This window comes from Neomonachus schauinslandi, chromosome 11, assembly GCF_002201575.2.
Source record: "Neomonachus schauinslandi chromosome 11, ASM220157v2, whole genome shotgun sequence".
Classification (NCBI taxonomy): domain Eukaryota; kingdom Metazoa; phylum Chordata; class Mammalia; order Carnivora; family Phocidae; genus Neomonachus; species Neomonachus schauinslandi.
The window spans coordinates 108,173,290-108,194,816 of record NC_058413.1 but is presented as its reverse complement, the minus strand read 5'-3'; the positions used below and the strand labels follow the sequence as shown (position 1 = coordinate 108,194,816).

The window sequence follows — 21,527 nt, the reverse complement described above, 5'->3', positions numbered from 1 at the left end:
GCCGAAGGCAGATGCTTAACGACTGAGCCACCCAGGCACCCCTGCCAACTAGTTTCTTGAATCATTTTTTTTTTTTTAGATTTTATTTATTTATTTGACAGAGAGAGAGAGACACAGTGAGAGCAGGAACACAAGCAGGGGGAGTAGGAGAGGGAGAAGCAGGCTTCCCACTGAGCAGGGAGCCCGATGAGGGGCTCGATCCCAGGACCCTGGGACCATGACCTGAGCCGAAGACAGACGCTTAACAACTGAGCCACCCAGGTGCCCCTCTTGAATCATTTTTTATTTTAACTCTGCAACATGACATAGTCTATATTGTTCATTTTTATCCTTTGTATTCTTTTCTAAGTCTCTGTCTATCCATATGCCAACTGATAGAGCTTTTTGTGTCAAATTTTTATTTAAATTCTACTTAGTTAACATATAGTATAATACTGGTTTCAGGAGTAGAATTTAGTGATTCATCACTTACAAATAACACCCAATGTTCGTCATAACAAGTGCCCTATTTAATACGCATCACGCATTTAGCCCATTCCTCACCCACCTCCCTCCATCAACCCTCAATTTGTTCTCTATAATTAAGATTCTCTTATGGTTTGCTTCCCTCTCTTTGTTTTTCCCTCCCTATGTTCCTCTGTTTTGTTTCTTAAATTCCACATATGAGTGAGATCATATGGTATTTGTCTTTCTCTGACTTATTTCACTTAGCATTATACTCCCTAGCTCCAGCCATATCATTGCAAATGGCAAGATTTTGTCCTTTTTGATGGCTGAGTGATATTCCATTGTACATATATATACCACATCTTCTTTATCCATTCATCAGTTAATGGACATTTGGGCTCTTTCCATAAGTTAGCTATTGTTGATAATGCTGCTATAAACACCAGGGTACATATGCCCCTTCAAATAAGTATTTTTGTATCTTTTGGGTAAATACCTAGTCAATTTTTAACTTTTTGAGGAACGTCCATAGTGTTTTCCAGAGTGGCTGCACCAGTTTGCATTCCCACCAACAGTGTAAGAGAGTTCTCCTTTCTCTGCATCCCCACCAACATCTGTTGTTTCCTGTGTTGTCAATTTTAGCCATTCTGACTGGTGTGAGGGGGTATCTCATCATGGTTTTGATTTGTATTTCCCTGATGATGAGTGATGTTGAGCATATTTTTATGTGTCTGTTGGCCATCTGTATGTCTTCTTTGGAAAAGTGTCTATTCATGTCTTCTGCCCATTTCTTAATTGGATTATTTGTTTTTTGGGTGTTGAGTTTGGTAAATTCTTTATAGATTTTGGATACTGTCCCTTTATCAGATATGTCATTTGCAAATGTCATCTCCCATTCCATAGGCTGCCTTTTAGTTTTGTTGATTGTTTCCTTCACTTTGCAGAAGCTTTTTATCTTGATGGAGTCCCAATAGTTCATTTTGCTTTTGTTTCCCTTGATAGAGCTTTACATCATGTCTTGATTTGTATTTAGGCAACTTCCATCCCTTTAACACAAAATTGTTTTCTTAGCTCTTCTTACTATTTTACTTTCTAAACAAGGTGTATAAACAAACTATCAAGTTCAAGAAAATTCCCTGTTAGGTTTTCTTTGTTATTCTGTTGTGTTTATAGATTAATTTGGGTAAGAAATTGAAACCTTTACTTTTTTCTTCTAATCAATGATGGTGATATCCCTCACAGTAGTTAAATCTTTTTTTCATGTCACTCAGTGATTTTTTAAAAATATTTTTCCATACATACCTTGCAAATATTTGTTTATAGTTACCTTCAAATATCTTATGATGTTCATTGTTATTGTAAGAAGAGGCTTTAAAAAGCAAACACTTCCTATCATCTTTTAAATACAAGAATGCTGTTAAATTTTGTATATTGATCCGAATTCTTCCAAATCCAGGGAATATAGTATTAATTTGAAGAGATTTTTAGTGAATAAAATCATATTTTTCAAGAATAATGTGATTTTTTTTTCTTGTGTTTCATACATTTTACTTTTGGCTTTATTGGCTTGGAACTTTAGTGCAAAATTGAATAGAAATGTTTTTTACTTGTATGTTATTTAAAAGTAATACTCAAATATTTCTGCATAAGAAGGCTATAGATTTTCACACATTGTTTTTCCTCTATTTCTATTTTGTTCATATTTCCTATTAAATATATGCATTCGGTTAAGGAATGGCTTTTCTTCCTATTTTTCTAAGGTTTTAATTATTTTTATCATAAATGAATTCTCAGTACTATTGAATCCCTTTACAGACTTCTTAAAAGTATTGCATCTACTTCTTAACCTGTTATTTTGAGGAAAGCTATCCTAAATATGTCTGTTATGAAACTGTAACCACATTCTTAGAGTAAATGCTAGTACCACTAAATACTAATCAATAAATATTAATATTATTTCAGATATGGCTAGATTTGCTTTGCTAACATGGTTTTTTAGAATCTTTACATGAGTGTTTGTGAGAAATCAGCCAGTATTTTTCCAACTTTTCCTCTTCTTCTCTAATTTTGTTTCAGTTTTGTATAAGCCCTGTAAAAAAATTTAAGAAGCGTACTTCTCTTTTTTATGTGAGTGTTTATTGAAAGTAGAGCTTATCAGTTTCCTAGAAGTTTCGTAAGACGTGTCTTTACAACCATTTGGGTCTAACCTTTTTTGCAGATAGGTATGACAAAGAAAAATTAATTTGTTTAATGTTTATGAATCCATTCAGTTTTTTATTTTATCATGTATTAGGTTTATTAAACTTTTCTAGAAAATTTTCCATGTATTTCCTCTGTGTTATGTATGATATTCCCTAATTTTTTTTCTGTATTTATGTTTATCTGTATTCATCAGACCTTTTTATGTCCAATACTGTCTTTGTGCTAATTCTGTTTTTTTCACAATATGTCTTGTCTGGATATCTTAGATTCTAAAGATTTATTTATTTATTTATTTGAGAGAGAGAGAGAGAGAGAGAGAGAGAGACAGTGAGCACGAGAGGGGGGAGGGTCAGAGGGAGAAGCAGACTCCCCACTCAGCAGGGAGCCTGATGTGGGACTCGATCCCGGGACTCATGATCCGGAGCAATTGCTTAACCAACTGAGCCACCCAAGCACCCTAGATGTCTGAGATTTCATTAGTTCTTTTAAAGGGCCAGTGTTTGCTTCAGTGACCCACTCAGTCCTTTGTTTCATTACGATTTCATTCATGTGTTTTTGCTCTATATTATTTGCTTACTTCTATTTATGTATTGGTTTAGTATTTTTCTGACTTCTTAAGTTGAATGCTTAGTTCATATGTTTTTCTTCCTGGTTTTTGTATGTGCATATATGTACACATAGTTCTATGTTTGGAAGATGTGTGTGTGTGTGTGTGTGTGTATTTCAGTTTTGCACTATATGCAGATGTGAGGCAGTCTTTCTGTTATTGGGTTTCTAATATTACCACTCAGTAGTCAGAGAATGAGGCATCTGTGATATGTATTTTTGGATCTTTGTGATGTGACTTATGTGTCTACATGGGCAGGCCAAGTCCAGAAATAAAACCATCATGAATCCTTGTAGTGTTAGTTAACCCTTGCAATTCAAAATTCAGTTAACCCCTACAATTAAGAATTCGTACAATTTTAGTCTCTCCTTGCTTTGGAAAGGCAACACCGCACAATGGCTAATAACTCAGATTCCAGAGCAAGTCTAGAGCTTTCACCTGCTAACTGCGTGACTTTGGACAGGTCATTTAAGCTCTACGTTATCTGTAAAACAGGGATGCTGATAGTAATTACAGGACTGTTATGAGGCTTAAATTAGTTACACAAAAATCCCTTTCAGTAATCGAAATCTTTACAATAATCCTGACATACAATTAATCTATATAAATTTTAACTATTATGTTTATATTTGACATCTAGAGCATCCTTTTATTTTTTTTTAATTTTGTTCAGCTATGTACTGAAATGTCTATCCAGCATTCTCTGTGGACATAGCAGAAGTGGTATACCTCCTTACCTAGTAGTCCCAATGGCCATGCAGCCAGAATTCCTCTACCAACATTCCATCCTTCCAGAAGAGTGAACATTACTCCTTCTACTGCTGACACTCCCTTGCACTTTGCTGTGATTTATCTAATTATGTTTGCATGTCTGTAAAAATATACTGAGTTTACACCATCTTGGACCAAACCCCAACTTATTTTAGACAACAGCCAAGGGCTTGCTAATGGATAAAATTTTCCTGAAATGTGGAAAGTGCGAAAGTCTGGGGGAAAAGTACTTAACAAGAAAAACGTATAGCAGGAAGAAAGATACATGGGATTAATTTGCTGAAATCAGTTTACTGAAGGAAAAAAAAAATGAGCTCCACCTATAATGTTGGTTAAGTAATAAATTAGAAAACTTCTTCTAGATCATTCTATAGATCCAGGGTTTGATAAGGATACAAATGAGGAGCTGACCAATATACAGTTCTTGTCTCCGGATAGGTACTGCCTGCCTCCCACCACCCTATTGCTGAGGGCAAGTCACAGCCAGTTATGTTCCCCCAGCAAAGTGCACACGCTCTGTGAGTCATAAAGCTGGAAAATCCAGCTCAGGTCTTCCACTTCATTTCCATTCAGCCACCATTTTAACTGAAATCCTATTCTCCGCTAGAGGACGTAAAAGACACAGTTCATTTGTTTTCATTTTTATTGAAATACGAAAGGTCACATGAATGTGCTGTGCTAGGAAAGGTGCTTTTCGAAGTTGGTCAAGAAGGGCTGGACTGCCTGCGACTGCCTGAAGGAGAGAAAAAGAGCAGAATGTCAAGATAGCAATCCCGGGAAGACCTCAGTCTGTCCCTTCTCATGGTTCTGTTTCCATCCTCTTCCAGGTACCTTTTGCCACTTCCTTTGGCTTATATTTGTGACCCTTGTAGTCTTCTTGCCCAAAAGTATTCCAGGTGATGTTTGCAAAATCTCAGTTACTAGATTATGTCATTTCTCTGTGCAAAAGCACTTGAAGGGTTCTCTCTGTCTCACTCAGGATAAAACATTTAAAACCTTTATCACATGACCACCAAGGTCCATGTGACCAGGCTTCCCACCACTTTTCTGAATTTGTCTCTGCCCTTTTCCCCAATCTCATTCTCCTCCAGGCTATTGCCTCTTGGCACTTCTGTAGACACGTGAAGCACATTTCTACCTCGGGGTGTTTGTACATGCTGTTCCCTGAAGCTGTGATACTTTTCCCCCCACAGGGACCACAAGGTTCACCACCACCACCCCAGTCTGTCCATTCCTTGTTCTGACTTTACCATTTTATCACTGAAGGAAACTTTGCCTGAATAATCTATCTGTAGCAAGACAGCATCCACCCTCTGTGTCTCTTTAGCCTCCTTTATTTCCCTTAGCTCTTCTCCCTCTCTGACACAGGATCTATTTCCTTGTGTAGGTAGAGTCTGTCTCCCCTCACTCAAGCATGGCTTTCTCAGAGCAAGGACTCCACTTATTTTCTTGCCTGGTATATTGCAAGCATCTGGATCAGAACCTGGAACATAGTACGTGCTTGATAAGTACTAGTCCCGTAAATAATTCAGTCCCCAAATGTGGTTCTATTGGACTAATTAGGCCTCAAAAGCTGTTATACTGAAATGTCTGGGCAACAGTGCAGTGACTGTGTCAGAAACCAGGGGTAGGAGGTGGCATGAGCATATATTGAAACTACTGAGATAAACCTCACAATAAATAGAATTTAAATTATGTTTCTGAGAGGGAGACTCATAATTGCCTATAATATAGAGCGATATAAAGCTGCTGTGAGTAAAATAATTTTGGGTCTAACCTTGATGTACCCATCCTAAAGCATTTTGACCAAAAATAATAGTAACGGTAATACTACTACGACATGTGAAGGTGAGTGCTCAAAGGGGCTTGTGAGCAGCATGTGCAGGTGTGAGAGCACACTCTGAGTGTGAGATCCGCTCTGTGAGAGTGGTGCAGAACCAGAGTCCTCCTCTACACAGGGCAGCTTTTATACTATCTGGTGATGGTAGCTCGGAGTAGCAATGCAATGCATAGGCACTCAGAGGACCAAAGTCCTGCTTTGTCCTTGCTCCTCTGTTTCCTGTGTGCTCAGGATCTGAGGCAATGTGTGGTAACTCAGCATGTAGGAGGGGTGGGCAAGGGAGGGAATGAGAGAGATGAATGAAAGTCATAATGGAAACATGAGGAAATTTCTATTTTAATAATTACTACCCTGTGTCCTGCATAGTTCATTGCTTCCTAACTTGGTTTTGCTCAACTCATGGATGGATTGATTGTGGAGATGGAGGTAAGATCCAGATGCACATAAGTAGAGTAAAAAAACAGTAACTAACCACCAAACTACATCAACAAGAAACACTAGTGTGACCATCTATGCTGTCAGCTGCCATTTGGTCATTGGACCTCACCACCAATATTACTCTCCCATTTACTTCACTTGCCAACAACTCTTGACCCTTACCATTTTCAATTGCCGGGGAAGAGATAGAAAGGTCTTGTCATGGACATTCGTTCAATGGTGGGCATCTGGGCTTTAACATTTGGTTTTTCAAATGATTTTTGTACCTAAAAACAAAAAGAGGGGTAAGATGAGACATGCCTCTTGTGAATTCTCAGGAAAGATTTTCCACCATGAGCCAGAAAATTCTAGGAATGCAGGGTGCTCCTAGGATTGATGGGGCCAGCCCCATGGACACTCAAACTCTTTGCCACTGCTGCCCCACCTGTTAAAAGTGACACCCCATGTCAGAATACACTCATTATCTCAAACACTTTGTGCCTAATCCAAGCCCTTTCAAACTCCATTTCCTGTTTTCTGTTTCTGATCTAATAATCAGTTTTCCCTTAGGGTCTGTTCATGGGAACTGGATCTTGAGAATTCTCTACTTTCTACGTCCACCAGGGTTAACTCCTCAATTCAATGAGACTCAAATCCCAGGATTTTGTTCTTAAGTCCAGAACACTGAGCAACTTTCACATCCCTGCTACCAAGCTGACCTGAAGTCTTTTGCCACAGGCTGATCAATGAGATCCTACTTAACCTAGACCAATTATTTCTAGTCTTTTCCTGGAAATGCCCTTCCAAGTGCAATGTCTAAATCCTACTCATCCAAAGGACTTAACTTGCTAAGCTCCTATTCAGAGACCCCAACTCATGTCATGCTGCTGTCTTCTCCAATTTACTATTGGTATAGCCTTCTTCTGGAAGAGTACAACTGTTCTCTGTGTTTTTGAATGAAAATACAACCACACTTTTCCATGTTCCTAATACCGATCCCTTGCTCCCTAAAAAAGGAGGGAGCATATATTTATTTATTCATACCTTTATTCATTCAACGAATATTAATTCCTATGTGCCTGGATGTTGAGGCGTTTAGCAAATCCCTGCCTTCGTAAATTCGTATTTGAGTGAGTTAATACGACGTAAACGAGGTAAAAAACGAACCTATAGAAAAAAACCTATAAACTGAGTGCATGGAGGGAGGAAAGAGGGGCGACTAAGGAGTGTCCAGAGCTGGGGAAGCAGTACCAGGTCTCCCCTTCTTGACCACTTCATTCACAGTCTTCTCCTGTCTTCTCTTTCACAGGTCCTCAGTCTTTTTCTTTACAGATCCCATCACAATGTGTAACCACACATTTGTTTGTTGACCTACTTGTTCAGTGACCATGTGTCTCACATGCATGTGTCTTGTTTGCCCCTTTGTCGCCAGGATAGGGCCCACAAGTATGCCACCCAGTCCATATTTATTTAATAAAGTAAACAATGAAAGTTAATGCAAATACCTCCCACTCTTTGAAATTTAAGAACTTACACCCCATGACACACAAGCTTATATTTTATATTATTTTTTATATTTTGATCTCCTGCTACAGTGCATTTTTTTAAATTTCCTAAATCAGGTTTTAAACACTTAGATGATGGGAACCAGATCCCATTCCACTTGTGTTTGCCTGACCAGTTCTGCCATTGTCACCTAGCAAAGCCTTCCTGCACAAACAAATGACTAGAAGAGGAATGACAAGCTTACCTTCTGAAATACTTCTATGAGGTGATAGCGCCAAGAATATTTTTGGAAGCATGTGATGAGTTGTACAATGAAGAGAGATCCCTTTGTGACGTGTCTCCAGGATACGTTATCTATGAAGACAGGAAGTGGTAAGCCTTGGGCTGTGGCCTTCACTCTTATTTTGTTTACAGTTTTTTCTAAAGCATAGCTTGGTAGTTATCTTGATGTGTTTAGGAAAAGCAGCTATAACCCAACATTAACTCATTTTGCACAGATAAGAAGCAAACAAATGAAAAACTAGCAGAGGCTGAACTAACAGGGCAGCTCATCAGAACCGCAGGAGATGGCACAGTGGTTGCATTATATTCTTAGGACTGACTGACTTTTAATTATGTGCCCTATGTTCATGCACTTGGCTTTCAAAAGAGGCTTGAGAGATAACTGGAATTATCCCATTTTACAGAGGAAAGAATAGAAGGATTCAAGAATGTTGCCACATTTACACAGGTGGCCATTTATAGATTATATACTGTGCTGTCTTTCACAATATAATAAACAAAATAGGTGAACAGACCCAAAGGAAACTTTTGGAGGGGATGGATATGTTTATGGCATGGATTTTGGTGCTGGTTTCACAGATAATACTTATCTCCAAACTCATTAAGTCCTAGCCTATGTCAATCATATTTCTATAAAGTGGTTTAAAAAGACTGAAAAGAAAAATCTGCAAATTAGAAACACCCAATGTAAGGCTTCTTCAGATGATTACGTAGAGGTCAAGAACTAAACACTGCTCTACTGTTAGTAGGTCAAATAAGCCCCCAGGTATCATTTCCTACTTCTTTTAGAGGGGCATCCCCATTGTCCCGGGGCGTGTGATAGCGCCGTCCAGACAGCACCAGACGGGGAGCACGGAGCAGAAGGCTTGCACTTGATCACCTGAGAAAGGGCAGCCAGTCCCAGGGCCCATGAAAACTCTTCTCAAAATGTTGAATGGATTTAGTAGAAAAACGAATCAGTCATTTGTTTTAAAATGGTATATGATAAAGGGGGTTCCTTGCATTAGTTTGTTTTAATGTTTGGTGTACCTTTGACTGTAAAGCACAACACTTATAATAAAAGCACAGTCTTAGAAAGCAAGGGGAAAAACAGAGGCTTCATCCCCATAGAACAGACGAGACAAGATTTAAAATATATCGACAAGACTTAAAATTTACTTTGGCTCATTGCTGCACGGAGCCCCTGTTGATTTTCTAGAATCATTCAGAGGTGGCCTCAGGCCCACAAATCCCTGTGTGCCCTGGAAAGACACATACGTGGGGTCGAGGAGCAGAAAGCAACGAAGTCCTTCTCGATGTGGACCTTCTGGATGGCATCACTCTCCAGGAGCAGAGGTCGATGTGAGAAGCTGTTGGTTGAGGCCGCTGGTGAGTCACTGACCCACACTTCCCCAAGACTTTCTGTGGAGATATCAACTTTACACACTGTGTGCCTCTCAGGATGACTAGAGCAATTGCCCACCTCTTTGTTTTTAAGTAGTTATTCCAACCAGTTAGATACATGCACGCGCGCACACACACACACGCGCGTGAACACACACATGCACACATAGTGCTCTGCCTTTCTCTAGGGTCCTTCAGCAATGTGCCAATTAATGCTGACAGCATCACAAAACTAGAAGAAACCATTTACTAAGAGAATAGAAGTTAAAGCCTTAGTTGCCTAATTTCAGAGAGCATAGTTACATTTTTTAGGTAAATTAAGTTTGTTTCCTTTTCCCCCCAAACATTGCTCCACAAAGCTAAAGGACAGTTGGAAGTCAGGAAAAAAGAAGTTTCTTTTGACTGCCATCCCAAGTTCCCTCACCTTCCTACTCACTTCCCTTTCAATATGCCTGATTTAAAAAAAAAAGGATGCTGCTATTACATAATATGCTCACTTTCAAAGGAAATTTTTCTCAAGCCAGAGATTGTCAAAATGACTGTAAAACATTAACAAGGAAAGCCCTCATTAAAATCATTTTGTCCCAGGATTTGGATATTTATGTTTAGCTTCAATTTAGTAATTCTGGTGGTCTTCTTCACCACTTCCCCTGGATTAAGTTGAACAGAAATTTGTCAGCTGATGGGACAAATGCTCATGATACCAGCCCCCTCAGGGGAGTTTCCTATTAATTCAGTCTAGTTTATTTGCCCTGAAAGGGGTCGAAGATTGTCTCCTCTAGAAACAAAGCACACATCACAGTTCTCCCCAGACACCTTCATGACCGTTGGGGTTTCCATCTCAGAACTCACCACCTCTGCAGGCCTGGATGATGATGACCTTAGGTTTGTCCCTGAGGTTGAGGCAGTTACGGTTGTTGAAGATCTGGAAGATGGTGTCATAAGGTAGCACATCCGGGTTTTCCGGGCTGAAGGTAGTCCCGCAGATTCCACTCAGGATTCCGTGAGACATGAGCACCAGGAATGTGCTGTCTGAGCACTTGTGCTCTGGGCGGGCGGCGAATGCCCTCAGCGCTGACTCCATATCCTGAAAAAGACCTCCAGAGCTCACTTTGATAGGAGAAGCATTTCAGTTGGTCTCACCTCCTGCTTATCCTGAGCAGCAGTGTAAGAAACATCCAGAATGTTCCACTCGCTATGCCTTCACGCACTGCTTGCTCGAGGATGGCTGTCTGATGTTTCTTTCTATAATGGAGCAGTGGGTAGAACTTTCCACTCCTGATGACATTGTATACACTCCTCTTGATATATCTGACAGTCACTTTTTGTCACTGAGGTACTTTTTCCTTTCTGTCTCTCTTTCCTCTCATTACTTGATAAGAGCCTTGGGTCATAAATGCATCCTACCAGATCCCGTAAAACCCTTCCCACTGTGCTTAGAATAAAATCAAACCTCTGATGTACAAATACTCCTCTCTCACCCTGCCTCATCTCCCCCGGTCTCCAGCCACCCCGGTCTTGCTGTGCAGCTACTGTGTGGCTTCCGTTTAGTTCCGAATGCAGTTCATCCACAGCTGTCCAGAGCTGTGCGGTTCCCCATACTCATGTGTCCACTCCTGTAGTAACTCCCCAAAGATCCCATCTAACATCATGTTTGCTGGGATCCCCACTCACCAGTTTGCTCTCCTGCTTCCTTTTCACTTACTTTTAACTTTCTTTTCACTCTTACAGAGGCACACCAAAGCTGTGAAATTTTCTGTTTTGCTTATGGTACGATTATCCTGCACCAAGCGAGCCCAGAGCACTGCAGCTGGGAGCTTCCTGTCTCATTCACAGACCTGTGCCCAATGCCAGGAAGTGCCCCTGGGACACAGTTGGGACTCGATACGTACATGGTGAGTACACGTCTATGAAATATACATCACTCTAGGATTTTCTGGAGACGGTTGGGGCTGAGTTCTAATCATCCCACTTTGGAACTAAGGATTGTCTGGATACACATGCCAATCACTTTGTCCAGTTATGGAACTGAGGATATTTAGAGCTCAAAAAAGACATGGATTTTCCCTGTTTCTTACATTCATGTTTAAAACACACACACACACAAATATGGCCTAAGGATGTCAAAGTATTTGCCTAATATGCTAAAGCTAACATCTTCGTAATAGGATGCGTATTGAATATATACATGTTTGGGGTGGGTGAGGGGCCCCTACCTTAGCAGTGAGGTGCTCTTTCACATCCACACTGTAGCCAAGGCCCTCCAGTAGACTCCTCATCCCTGCGATGTCAAGTTTGGCCCCATCCCTGGGAGGAAGATGATCGAACTCTATATTGCATATGATCAGAGCGAGACGAGTACGATCCTTTCTCTCCTTTATTGGGTAGATCTGCAGGAAATGGATATACAGTGAGCTTGACTTACTTAATCTCCTTTGACACCCTCATCCACCAGTCACTGTTACTGTGCTCAGGGCTCCTTTAGCTGCCCTGTCCCCCGTCCTGTACCAGAAAACATTGCCCTCCTATCTCTCTGTAATGGATTGAGTTGGCAGTAGCAAGAAGTGCAAATTGGAAGTAAGTTGTCTTTTAAGAACCCACAGCAGGACGCAGTATATAGCTGGGATGGTGACTCAAGGATCTTCAGGAGACTGGACTGCTCCCTACCCTCTCCTCCTCTCTCTTCTCCACCTAGTCGTCTTTCTTAGCATTCAGTCCAGTTTTGTAGAAGCCAGGAGACACTTGGCACTGGCTCCAGCTAAAAATGAATACATCAGGGGTCTTTTTTCTTTGGTAACATTATTCTTTTGGTACTTTTTTTTTTTTTTTTAAGGCATCAACATACAATGCTATGCAGACTTTAATTATCTTTTTTTTAAAAATATGCTTTTTGTCTAGGCTTTTCAACTAGAATGCAAACAACTGTTACTCAGCCATGTTCTCTTATAAATATTTTGCTTCTGTAACTACAGCTAAAATTGTCATAAATAACAAATAGATTCGAGAACAAATAAATGAACAAGATGAGAGATCTGTATTCTGTCATGGGGTTGAAAGAGAATTGGAGTCTGTGGGAGGCCACATGATTTCCTCCCTGCTCATAGTATCTATGGATAAGATTGCCACTGTCCCCACTCCCCAACTCTGCAATCAGCATTTTAGGAAATCGTGTTGTTAGTGAAAACACTTGTTTCTCTCTTATTCTCGATGTCATGGACCGAGCATAGCACCTCTGCAGCCTTCTCATTATACAGTTTCATGAATTCTTCATGAGGACAAAGCTTGAGAGTATCTGTAGATTCTTCTGGCTCAGGTTGCCCAGGCACGTCCTCGGGACCTGCGGGATACATCACGGATCATAAATTAGGATATCTGCCTTTGTGACCCAATTTTCCCTTAGGAATACTGACAGAGAAGGGAAATCATTGGGAAAAGATCTTCCAGCATGTAGGGGTTATGATTGTGTGTCTAACCTCTAGTGTGAGGACGTGTCTTTTGAGTAGGAAAGAACAGGAAGATTGTTAGTAGAGGAAGCAGATCCACCCGAAAACAGGTGTAGGTTTCTGATAATTCTGATGAAAACACCTTGATGATTTGGGGTCGAATTTGGCCTTGCCATATTCAGCAAAAACAGTTTGATTTTTCCAATGGTTTTACTCTAGGGCCCTCACTCGTCCACTCGTGGACCTTCTGTTGTCTCTGATCAAGAACATCCTGAGTTAAGATTTATTGGAGTGCTGTCCCTTAGAAATGAAATTGAGCCACATGTGCAATTCAAAATTTTGTAATGTCCTTGGTAAGAAACTAAAAAGAAACAGATGAAATTAATTAATATGAGTAATATATTTTAACATGATATATGCAAAATCTCATCCTCTCAACGTGTGTTCCTGGTCATGACTCCAGCCCTGAGTAGCTGGGTGTGGCTGGTAGCTAGCCTGTCGGACGGTGTACAATCCTGAGTCCACTCCCACCCCAGGCAGCATGTGCAGACACCTGCGCACACAGGCGACAGAATCTTCAACTGTGCACGGATGCTTGACCTTTGTGGAGGAGACAGACTGTAGTGGCTCCTCACCGAGACGTGAAGTCAGCGACTTAAAGGAGAAACCTATCTAGTAACCGGCCCTGTGTCCAGGGTCGACCAGACGGTCGTCTGCCAGGGATCCTAATGTGCTCTGGATGTCCTTGCCCCCAAAGTGCGAACTAACTAGGATGAAGTTTTCAATCCATGTTTTCAAATGTGAGAAAATACCTCCTCCCACCTGGGGAAGTTTGTCTCTGACTCATCCTGACCTGATCTCTAGAGAAATGTAGGACTGTCCGACCCCACTTGGCCTCACTTAACTGAGATTGTGCAAGAAGCTTGGCAAGTCCTGAGCCCGCCCTTGGAGAAATGAGGAAGAGGAATCCATAAATAGAATTTAGCAGTTTGCCAAGATGTAATGTAACAAGGATTTTGTCCCTGAAAGGAATAAACCTTTGTGTTCAGTGACACAAGCCAACCAAGAAATCCTCTGATTTTCTTTTATTTAAATGACAAAAGCAATGTTATCCTGTACAAAATTTTCAGTTTTTATATTTTATACTTTTTTTTCCTGTTTCACTCATTTGTTTCCATTAGTTTTTAAATAACATTTTTGTGATAAATGTCTTTCTAAACTGAATGCTAAAAACCTGACCTCTGGAGATGCAGCCGATTACAAATCTTTAAGGAAACCAGGCTTTCTGAACATTTCTTAAACAGAAACACTTGCTCTCCCTTTGTATTCCAGAAGATTCCACCAATGTGAGGACGTCCAGGCTCCTGGGCTAGTCTCTGGTCAGAGGATAAATTTTCTCAGCAAAATTCTCCTCTGTTTCCAGGTTGTGTCCAGGTTTGGTGAACATCCTAATTAATGAACATCAGCTCCTAATGACCATCTTGTATCTGTGTACAGATACCGTGTTTGCAGATAAAATTGAGAATTAGATAGGATTTCTATCTCACATTTAATAGTAAAGTTAGCATGAAAATGAATCTTTCATTACAACATAATAAATACTGTAGTGCAGCCTGCTGCCCAAAGGGGGTTCCATTTGCCTGGCAGCACACAGAAAGAAATGAGAGAATTCGTAGTTTAGATAAAAATTTTAACGTTTGTCTTATCTGTTACTTAATGAAATGCTCAAGAAACCCCTTAAACTGATACAAAAAGGAAGAGACTGGTCCAAGGTAAAACAGAGCCATCTCCCTTGGCAGGTAAGCATCCAAGTAGTTATTCCCAAGATTAACAGTACTCGTTGCATAGAATGCACATATATGAGTTTGTTATATCAGAATGGTATCCGTGTCCAGAAGGCCTGGCCAAGGTCTTTCCATATGCCAGTAGCCCAGCTCACCCAGCTTCCTGGCCTGCAGGTGCCCTGGGATTCCTCTGGGGCCCCCGCGTGCAGAGAGCGCCCAGGGAACCTCACATGGACTTGTTGAAAAAGCATATTTGCTATAGTGAGGTCTCTACAGTTTCTATTGCACTTTGTTTATTATTGCTTCTTCTTATTATTATTATTGATCAACTCTGAGCTTTCAGGACTGGGATTTGAGCTTAACCTCTGTAGTGAATCAAGTCTGTCACTGGTGAACTTGGGCAAGGGGCCATTTAGGTTCTAGTAATACTTATAATTCAATCTAGGTCAGAATTAAAGTGTTTTAATAGATTGAACACTTTACAAGTGTTCTCCTGATCATATTTTGTAATGTACAGAAATGAGTAAGCACTAGAAAGGTCTAAATACTAGAAGCGAAGTAATACTTTTGAAAACTAGTATCTACTGCATGGCTGTTCTTTATCTCTTGTATTCATCCTGTGTTTATTACATGCCTGCTGTGTGGCTGGCACTCTGCTGAGAGCTACTATTCCCTCATGAAGAAAACACCTGTGCTCTGGATGAAGAAACTTGGTGGATTATAGTCCTGTCTAATTCAGAACAGATCTGATGAGGGGAATCAAGTGTTTAACTCTATAGATGTTAGTTTTGTGAAGTCAGTGGAGTCTTTGGATGGAAATGTTGAATGTGCAGCGAGAGGTAAGTGTATCTGGAGTTCAGAGGAGAATTCTGGGTGAGAGCTACTGTCTTCGGAGTTGTCAGCCTGTGCCTGCCATGAAGTCCCTAGCCTGTGAAGAAGTTACCAAAATTGTCACCGTTTCCCAGATCCTGAGACTGATGCCCAGGGAGGTTAAGGAGCTGGAATGAAATCATGGAGTATCTACAGTGACGGAACCTGGGTCCACATGCGGATATCCTTTACTACACCATGTCCACACTCAGCTCTTTCTATGAGCAATGGAAGCACAGCGACTCAGCTTCTTAGCTAATTGGAAAGTGGATCCCCTCCCACAAAAGACAAGATGGCCTCTCAGAGGATGATGACAGATTTAGTAAAAAATTATACATTAGTAATGGAAGGATGGTGGGATTATGGAGGACCCTGGAGGGGCCTTGGTGTTAAGTAGATTCTGGAAAATTTGAGACACCCATTGTTAAGTGATTTCAGTTTACCTTTTACACTGGTGGAATATTTGTCCGTTTTAATGAAAGTTTGGACAAGGGCTTGACCTGCCTCCTGCCGTTTCTGTTGCACAGAGTCCAGAAAGACCCAGGGCTTGTCTTCAGGTTTGGCATCATAAAATTTTTTCTTTTCTGCTTCCTCCAATTTCAGAACATCTTTTTCCAACAAGCCATGCAAAACACCAGTAATGAGTTCTTTGCCCACAGTTTCCAAAATCTTAAATGGGTTTTTGTCATGTTTGTCTTCTGTCAGAAATACAAACACTCCTTCAACTATAGGCACAACTTAAAGAGTTTTGCCCTGTCTCTAGAAAGTTCCTCATTATGGGAAATACCCCTGAAAATGCCTTCTGTCTATTTCACCATTTGCCCCATAAAGTATGTCCTCTTTCATCATATCCATAGAGTTCTCTGAGCCCATCAAATTCACACTGGGCTGCGTTTAATGATTCATCCCCACTGAAGATTTTTGGAGGGAGCTTCTCATCTTTCTTCTGTGACACTGGGCCTAATGCTAACTTCCTGGCCACCTACTGCTTTCATATTTCTCTTTCTCACAGTGATGATGATAATCCGTTTGTAATATATGCTCCAAGGAAAGGCCATGCTGTTGCCTAGAACTGTAAATTTTTTCCACTAGACTGTAGGATCTTTTCTTTCTTCTGTATTGAATTTCCTTGGTAAAAGCACAATGTCTTTGATTCCATATCTTTGTACCCACATCTCATGCCCACATCTTTGTGCTTAAAATACTTATAAACACTTATATGCTTGCTGAATGCATAAATTAATGAAGAAATGAATGAATGACTCTAGACCCCTAATATTTTAAGAACTTATCTCAATAAGAATTCTTAATTGAAAATCATCTGATGACTAATCTTTCCATATGATAGATTAACTTGACACCAGGGTAATTTACTACTGTCTGGGATCATCTTAGCTGATAGGGTTGTGTGTAGTGTCATTTCCAACCCAAAATTTTTGTCTAGCTTTAATTTAATGGTGGAAATTCTTAAATACCTATTCCTTCATATTTTGTGCATTTTTATAAGAGCAATAAAAGCAGGAACCTTGTTTGTCTTGTTCATTCCTCTCTAAACAGTCCATAGAGCAAGATCTATAACACAGTTGGCATGTGTCAAATATTTTTCTTATGGCCTAGTATACTAGCAATTTTGATGAAATTATTTAGTGAAATAGTATTTTAACAAACATTTATTGCATGCACACTGAATCAACTACTGTGATGGGATCTTACCTACAAATAAGTCAGGTGTGTCTAATTTCCTCATAAAGTTTAAAGTCCAATAGGGGAAAAGGATAGATTTAATTCTTTAATGACAAGAAAAATATAGTAGGAGTTATGGCTGAAGAACCATAGGCCACTATAAGAATCGGGATTCTGAAATATAGTAGCAGAAATAGAAGTGGAGAGCAGGATCTGGATTTGAGAGAGGAATCAGTAAGCTTGGCCACTGTTGGAATGTTGGAAGTGAGGGAAAAGAAAACCCAAGACAATTCAGGTTTCTGGTTTGACTAACTGGGTGATAGTGGTGCCATTACCCAGGACAGGGGCAAGTGGAGGAGAAGCAAGGTAGGGGAAGGATGACAAGCTCAGCTCCCTGAGGGAAACATGAGCGTGTATGTTCAGTAGGAACTAGAATAGTCAAGTGTGGTATTCAAGTGGGTAGTCAGGTTTGGGACACAGATTTAAATTTGTGAGTATGAACATGGTGGTAAAGCTACAGGGATGGCCTCTGCTAAAGCACAAAGATTAAGAAGAGAGAAAGGCATAGGACCAATCCATGAGAGTAACCTATCGCCCTCTCACTCTGGGGTCATCCCGTAAACACAGAGTTAATGTCAAGAAAGATGAGGTTCAAAAAATGTTCTTGCTTGGAAAATACCGTTACCTGGTGAAGGAAGAATTGCTGCTTGAGAGTCTGAGTTAAGTTGACTTCCAGATGGTGCACCTGAGGAAAGATTCAGGACATTAAAATAGTCACTTATCATCTCCAAGTAATCTCGCCCGACCTGTTGGACACCCCCCAGTGAACACATCTTCTGCAGGCCTGTTCAAGGTGCAGCTAACTTAGAACCATACCCGTCACTGAGAAGCCAAAGCCTCTAGCCTGGCTGACTGAACGTTCCCCCTGGAGGCAGAACAAAGGAGTGTCTGCAAGTTACTCTCCATTTCTGCTTTCTAAGATGAAGGGAAATGGAGACAGCAACTGATGTAGATCAAGAGGTCTCTTAATTCTCCTGTCTCAAGGTGGCTCCTGGGGTGACCACTGCTGCCTGACAGGTGTGTACCATGTTGCGTGTGTCACTCAGAGCTGGCCTGGACTTCAGAGAGAAAATGAAAAAGAACAGGCATGTGCACATGGACACTTAGCTTTGCTAAGATTTACCACAGCAGAAAATGAGGATGAGGTGACCCCCTGGCCAACCCTCAGTGTTAAGTCAGTTTCCCAAGTGTCATTGAACAGGAAGGTGGTCAAGCCAGGATACACATGCAAACTGTCTTTCTTATCATCTGTGGGCTCCTAAGTATGCTACTCCTCCAGCCCACAAAGGCCACCATCTGAGGACGCATGTGCCAGGATCCCTGACCATCACCTCCATAATCTGCATCTGTCATACTAGGTGGCAGAAGCCACACTCAGAGGAGGAAAACAGTGGGAAGCGCAGTTACAGTGTTTGGTTGCATAAAATCACTCAAACCTATTAATAGATCCTCTTGGGTCACTTTTATGATTGTTGATTTTAAGGACAAGAATTGAATTTAAATTTGTTGAAGGTTTTATGAGGATCTCAGTATGACAACATCCACCTGAGAAGTTTATTCCAGAAACTTTCAGGATTGGCATAAGCTAACAAATGAGAAATGCTCCCCAATCTTCATTTTATAGTACTTATTGAAGACGGGATTTCCATAGACAAAATATGGTCCATTTCCCTGAATGGAGGGAGTCACAGCATCAAGCCCGAGGTGGCACACTACAGTTTGTCCCATCCTTCCCATCTAGACTGCTGGAATGCATTAACCATCAGTGAATTCAAGAACATTCTCTGAGGGCACCTGGGTGGCTCAGTCATTAAGCGTCTGACTTCGGCTCAGGTCATGATCCCAGGGTCCTGGGATCGAGCCCCACGTGGGGCTCCCTGCTTGGCGGGAAGCCTGCTTCTCCCTCTCCCACTCCCCCTGCTTGTGTCCCCTCTCTCGCTGTCTCTCTCTCTCTGTGTCAAACAAATAAAATCTTTAAAAAAAAAAAAAAAGAACGTTCTCTGGTGGAGGCCTTTTTTATGGCAATAGGAAGTAGGTCTTCTTACGACCAAGAACTTTCTTTTAGGAAGATCTCTCCCATTAAAGTGCATCCAAATATTATATCTCATTGTCATAGTCTATGGACCTACAGAAATTGGCCAATGGATGAGAGAGAGATGAAGCCATGAGGACGCTGACCGGGGAGGGACACATGACAACTGGAGTGGCAGACTCCAGGCTAGTATGTCACAGTGGGTTGGACAAGTGCCTCCAGGCCAATCCCCAGGAAAAAAGGCTTCTCATTTTCAAAGAACATCTTCTTTTTCTAAATGGCTTTGGCAAGTGCCTAAGAGACCAGGGCTGGACTCCACTGGAGCTCCTATCTTCACTATGTGCAGGGACTAAGTGACCACAGAAGGGATTGTTCAGATGTCTGCGCCTGGTCTTGGGCTCTCAGAAGAACTGGAGGTACAGGGGGCTGGGCCTCATAGAATGGTCCACAGCCCAGAACCACACTAGTGGACACTCTTACTCAAAAGAAAATGCGAGGAGGTACCTAGAAGGAAGAGTCCACTTAAAATCCTTACTTTTCTGTAAGCACTGAATTTATTCTGAGTGTTCCACCATCCCTGAAATATATTTTGTTCCTCCTGGAGAGTCAGATTTTGGAGAGATGTTATAAAAAGTATCTGAGTCTTTACGTCAGATGACTACATAAGTTCCCAGGGAGCCCTGGACTTTAAGGAGAGAGAGAGACTGAGAGAGAGAGAGAGACTGAGTCAGTGCTTTGCCAGGATGACTAGAGAATTTGGTATGAAGCTTTTCAGACTGTCCTCATGAAGTTCCACAAAGGAGGTATGGCGTATTCAGGATGGGACGTGAGCATCAATCAAAGGAAGGATCCTGAGGTCAAAGGACCAGGACAAAAAGGAAGAAGCAGGAGACTTGCAGTAGAGCTACTGATATAGAAATGGGGCCCTGAGGCCAGGAACTGGGAAGTTGTCTGCAAACTAACCTGACCAAGGAAGAAAGCAAATGTTGGGCACAAGGACATGGGCCCGCCACGCACCTCAGTGGGAGTAATTGACCCTTACCTGAGGAAAGCCCCATCTTCTCTGCAAGGAAGGAGTCCTCTTCACGAATATAACAAATAAAAATATCGCATGCCTGTGACCCTTTCCGAACAACAGAGTCAATCAGAGCTCGGGCCTTATCCATCACTGTAGCATTTTCATACCGTACTCTCTCCATCTCCTCCTGGTTCAGCACTCTTTTCTCTAAGAGCTCATCCAGCAAGCCGTTGAGCGTCCCTGTGTTCACTGAGCTGACAAACAGCTTCCGCTTGTCCTTCAGGGTCTTGTCTGAGTGAAGCACAAGGATTCCTCAAGTCATGAAAACAGTCTCATTTCCTCTCAGCTCAGCACCAAGGAGTAGCCTGCTTTAGACTTGACGTCCCTCCCCACGCAGCACAGGACCCCTGAAGACCCCCACGGTCTCTCAGTGCCCCCTCAGCATTGACCCTGGGTGCTCACTGAGCAGCCTGAGGACAGAGTTGCTCTCCCGCCATTTGCATCTGAAAACCTGGGATCATCCCCACATGCCCCACATGTACTCAACTCCGCAAAAGAAAATAATGAAGAGTGATGTCCCATGTCCTTTCCCGGGCCACTTCGGCACCCTCTGTCACACTCAGGCCTTTAACATTCAGTTAGGACTGCAGAGCATCCCCAGGATGCCAGTGAAGCCCCAGTTCCCTCCTGGCCGTGGCCTGGCCTTTCTCCAGGCTGCGAGGAGTCTCCCGGGCCCTCCTTTTGCCTTCCCACCTGCTCCCCGGTGGCCCCCACCCCCCGTTGTGCCCACCCACACAGTCACAGAACTACAGACCAGCCAGGACTGTGTTTCCCCCAGACATGCCCTTTCAGACGGTTGGAGGCTCACCAGCCATGGCTTTTCTCTCTCAGCTTCGAAGGACAGTCTGAAACTGAAAGCATATCCACCTTCCCTTTCAGCAGGGCGTGTGTGCTTATTGAGAAATACCCACTGCTCATGCACAATCATCCTGTTTTGTTTTCCACCACCCCCCCCACCCCCCACGAAAAATAGTTCCCCGAAACCTGCATCGAGGAATGTGTCTTTGGGAAATTTCTTTCCCTGGCACTTGGATGAGATCAGAGGAGGGGAGCAGGGCTTGGAGAAAAAGTGCAAAGTGGGAAAGTGCACACAGGGTTTGACTCACACAGCGCTGACTCTCC

At 41.8% G+C, this 21,527-nt stretch overlaps 1 protein-coding gene and 1 long non-coding RNA gene across 3 annotated transcripts; one reads left to right on the top strand and one right to left on the bottom strand.

Moving 5' to 3' along the window:
* Positions 1–4,668: 4,668 nt before the first annotated feature.
* On the bottom strand, positions 4,669–21,242 carry LOC110586195 (caspase-1-like). 2 transcript variants are annotated; one of them, XM_021696376.1, is made up of 11 exons: positions 21,214–21,242; positions 20,370–20,636; positions 17,921–17,980; positions 15,996–16,250; positions 12,686–12,792; positions 11,672–11,845; positions 10,308–10,542; positions 9,330–9,473; positions 8,035–8,144; positions 6,468–6,571; positions 4,669–4,760 (listed from the first exon to the last, which is right to left on the bottom strand). In XM_021696376.1, exons 1-10 carry the CDS (start codon positions 21,218–21,220, stop codon positions 6,473–6,475), a joined length of 1,458 nt encoding a protein of 485 aa, XP_021552051.1. In that variant the 5' UTR covers positions 21,221–21,242; the 3' UTR covers positions 4,669–4,760; positions 6,468–6,472. The 2 variants fall into 2 exon arrangements, with proteins under 2 accessions (XP_021552051.1, XP_021552052.1); XM_021696377.1 differs by lacking the exon at positions 15,996–16,250.
* LOC123326187 lies at positions 8,111–11,201 on the top strand. The gene is made up of 3 exons (XR_006540934.1): positions 8,111–8,162; positions 9,271–9,440; positions 11,187–11,201. It is a non-coding gene; the product is annotated as an uncharacterized LOC123326187 (long non-coding RNA).
* Positions 21,243–21,527: the final 285 nt, after the last annotated feature.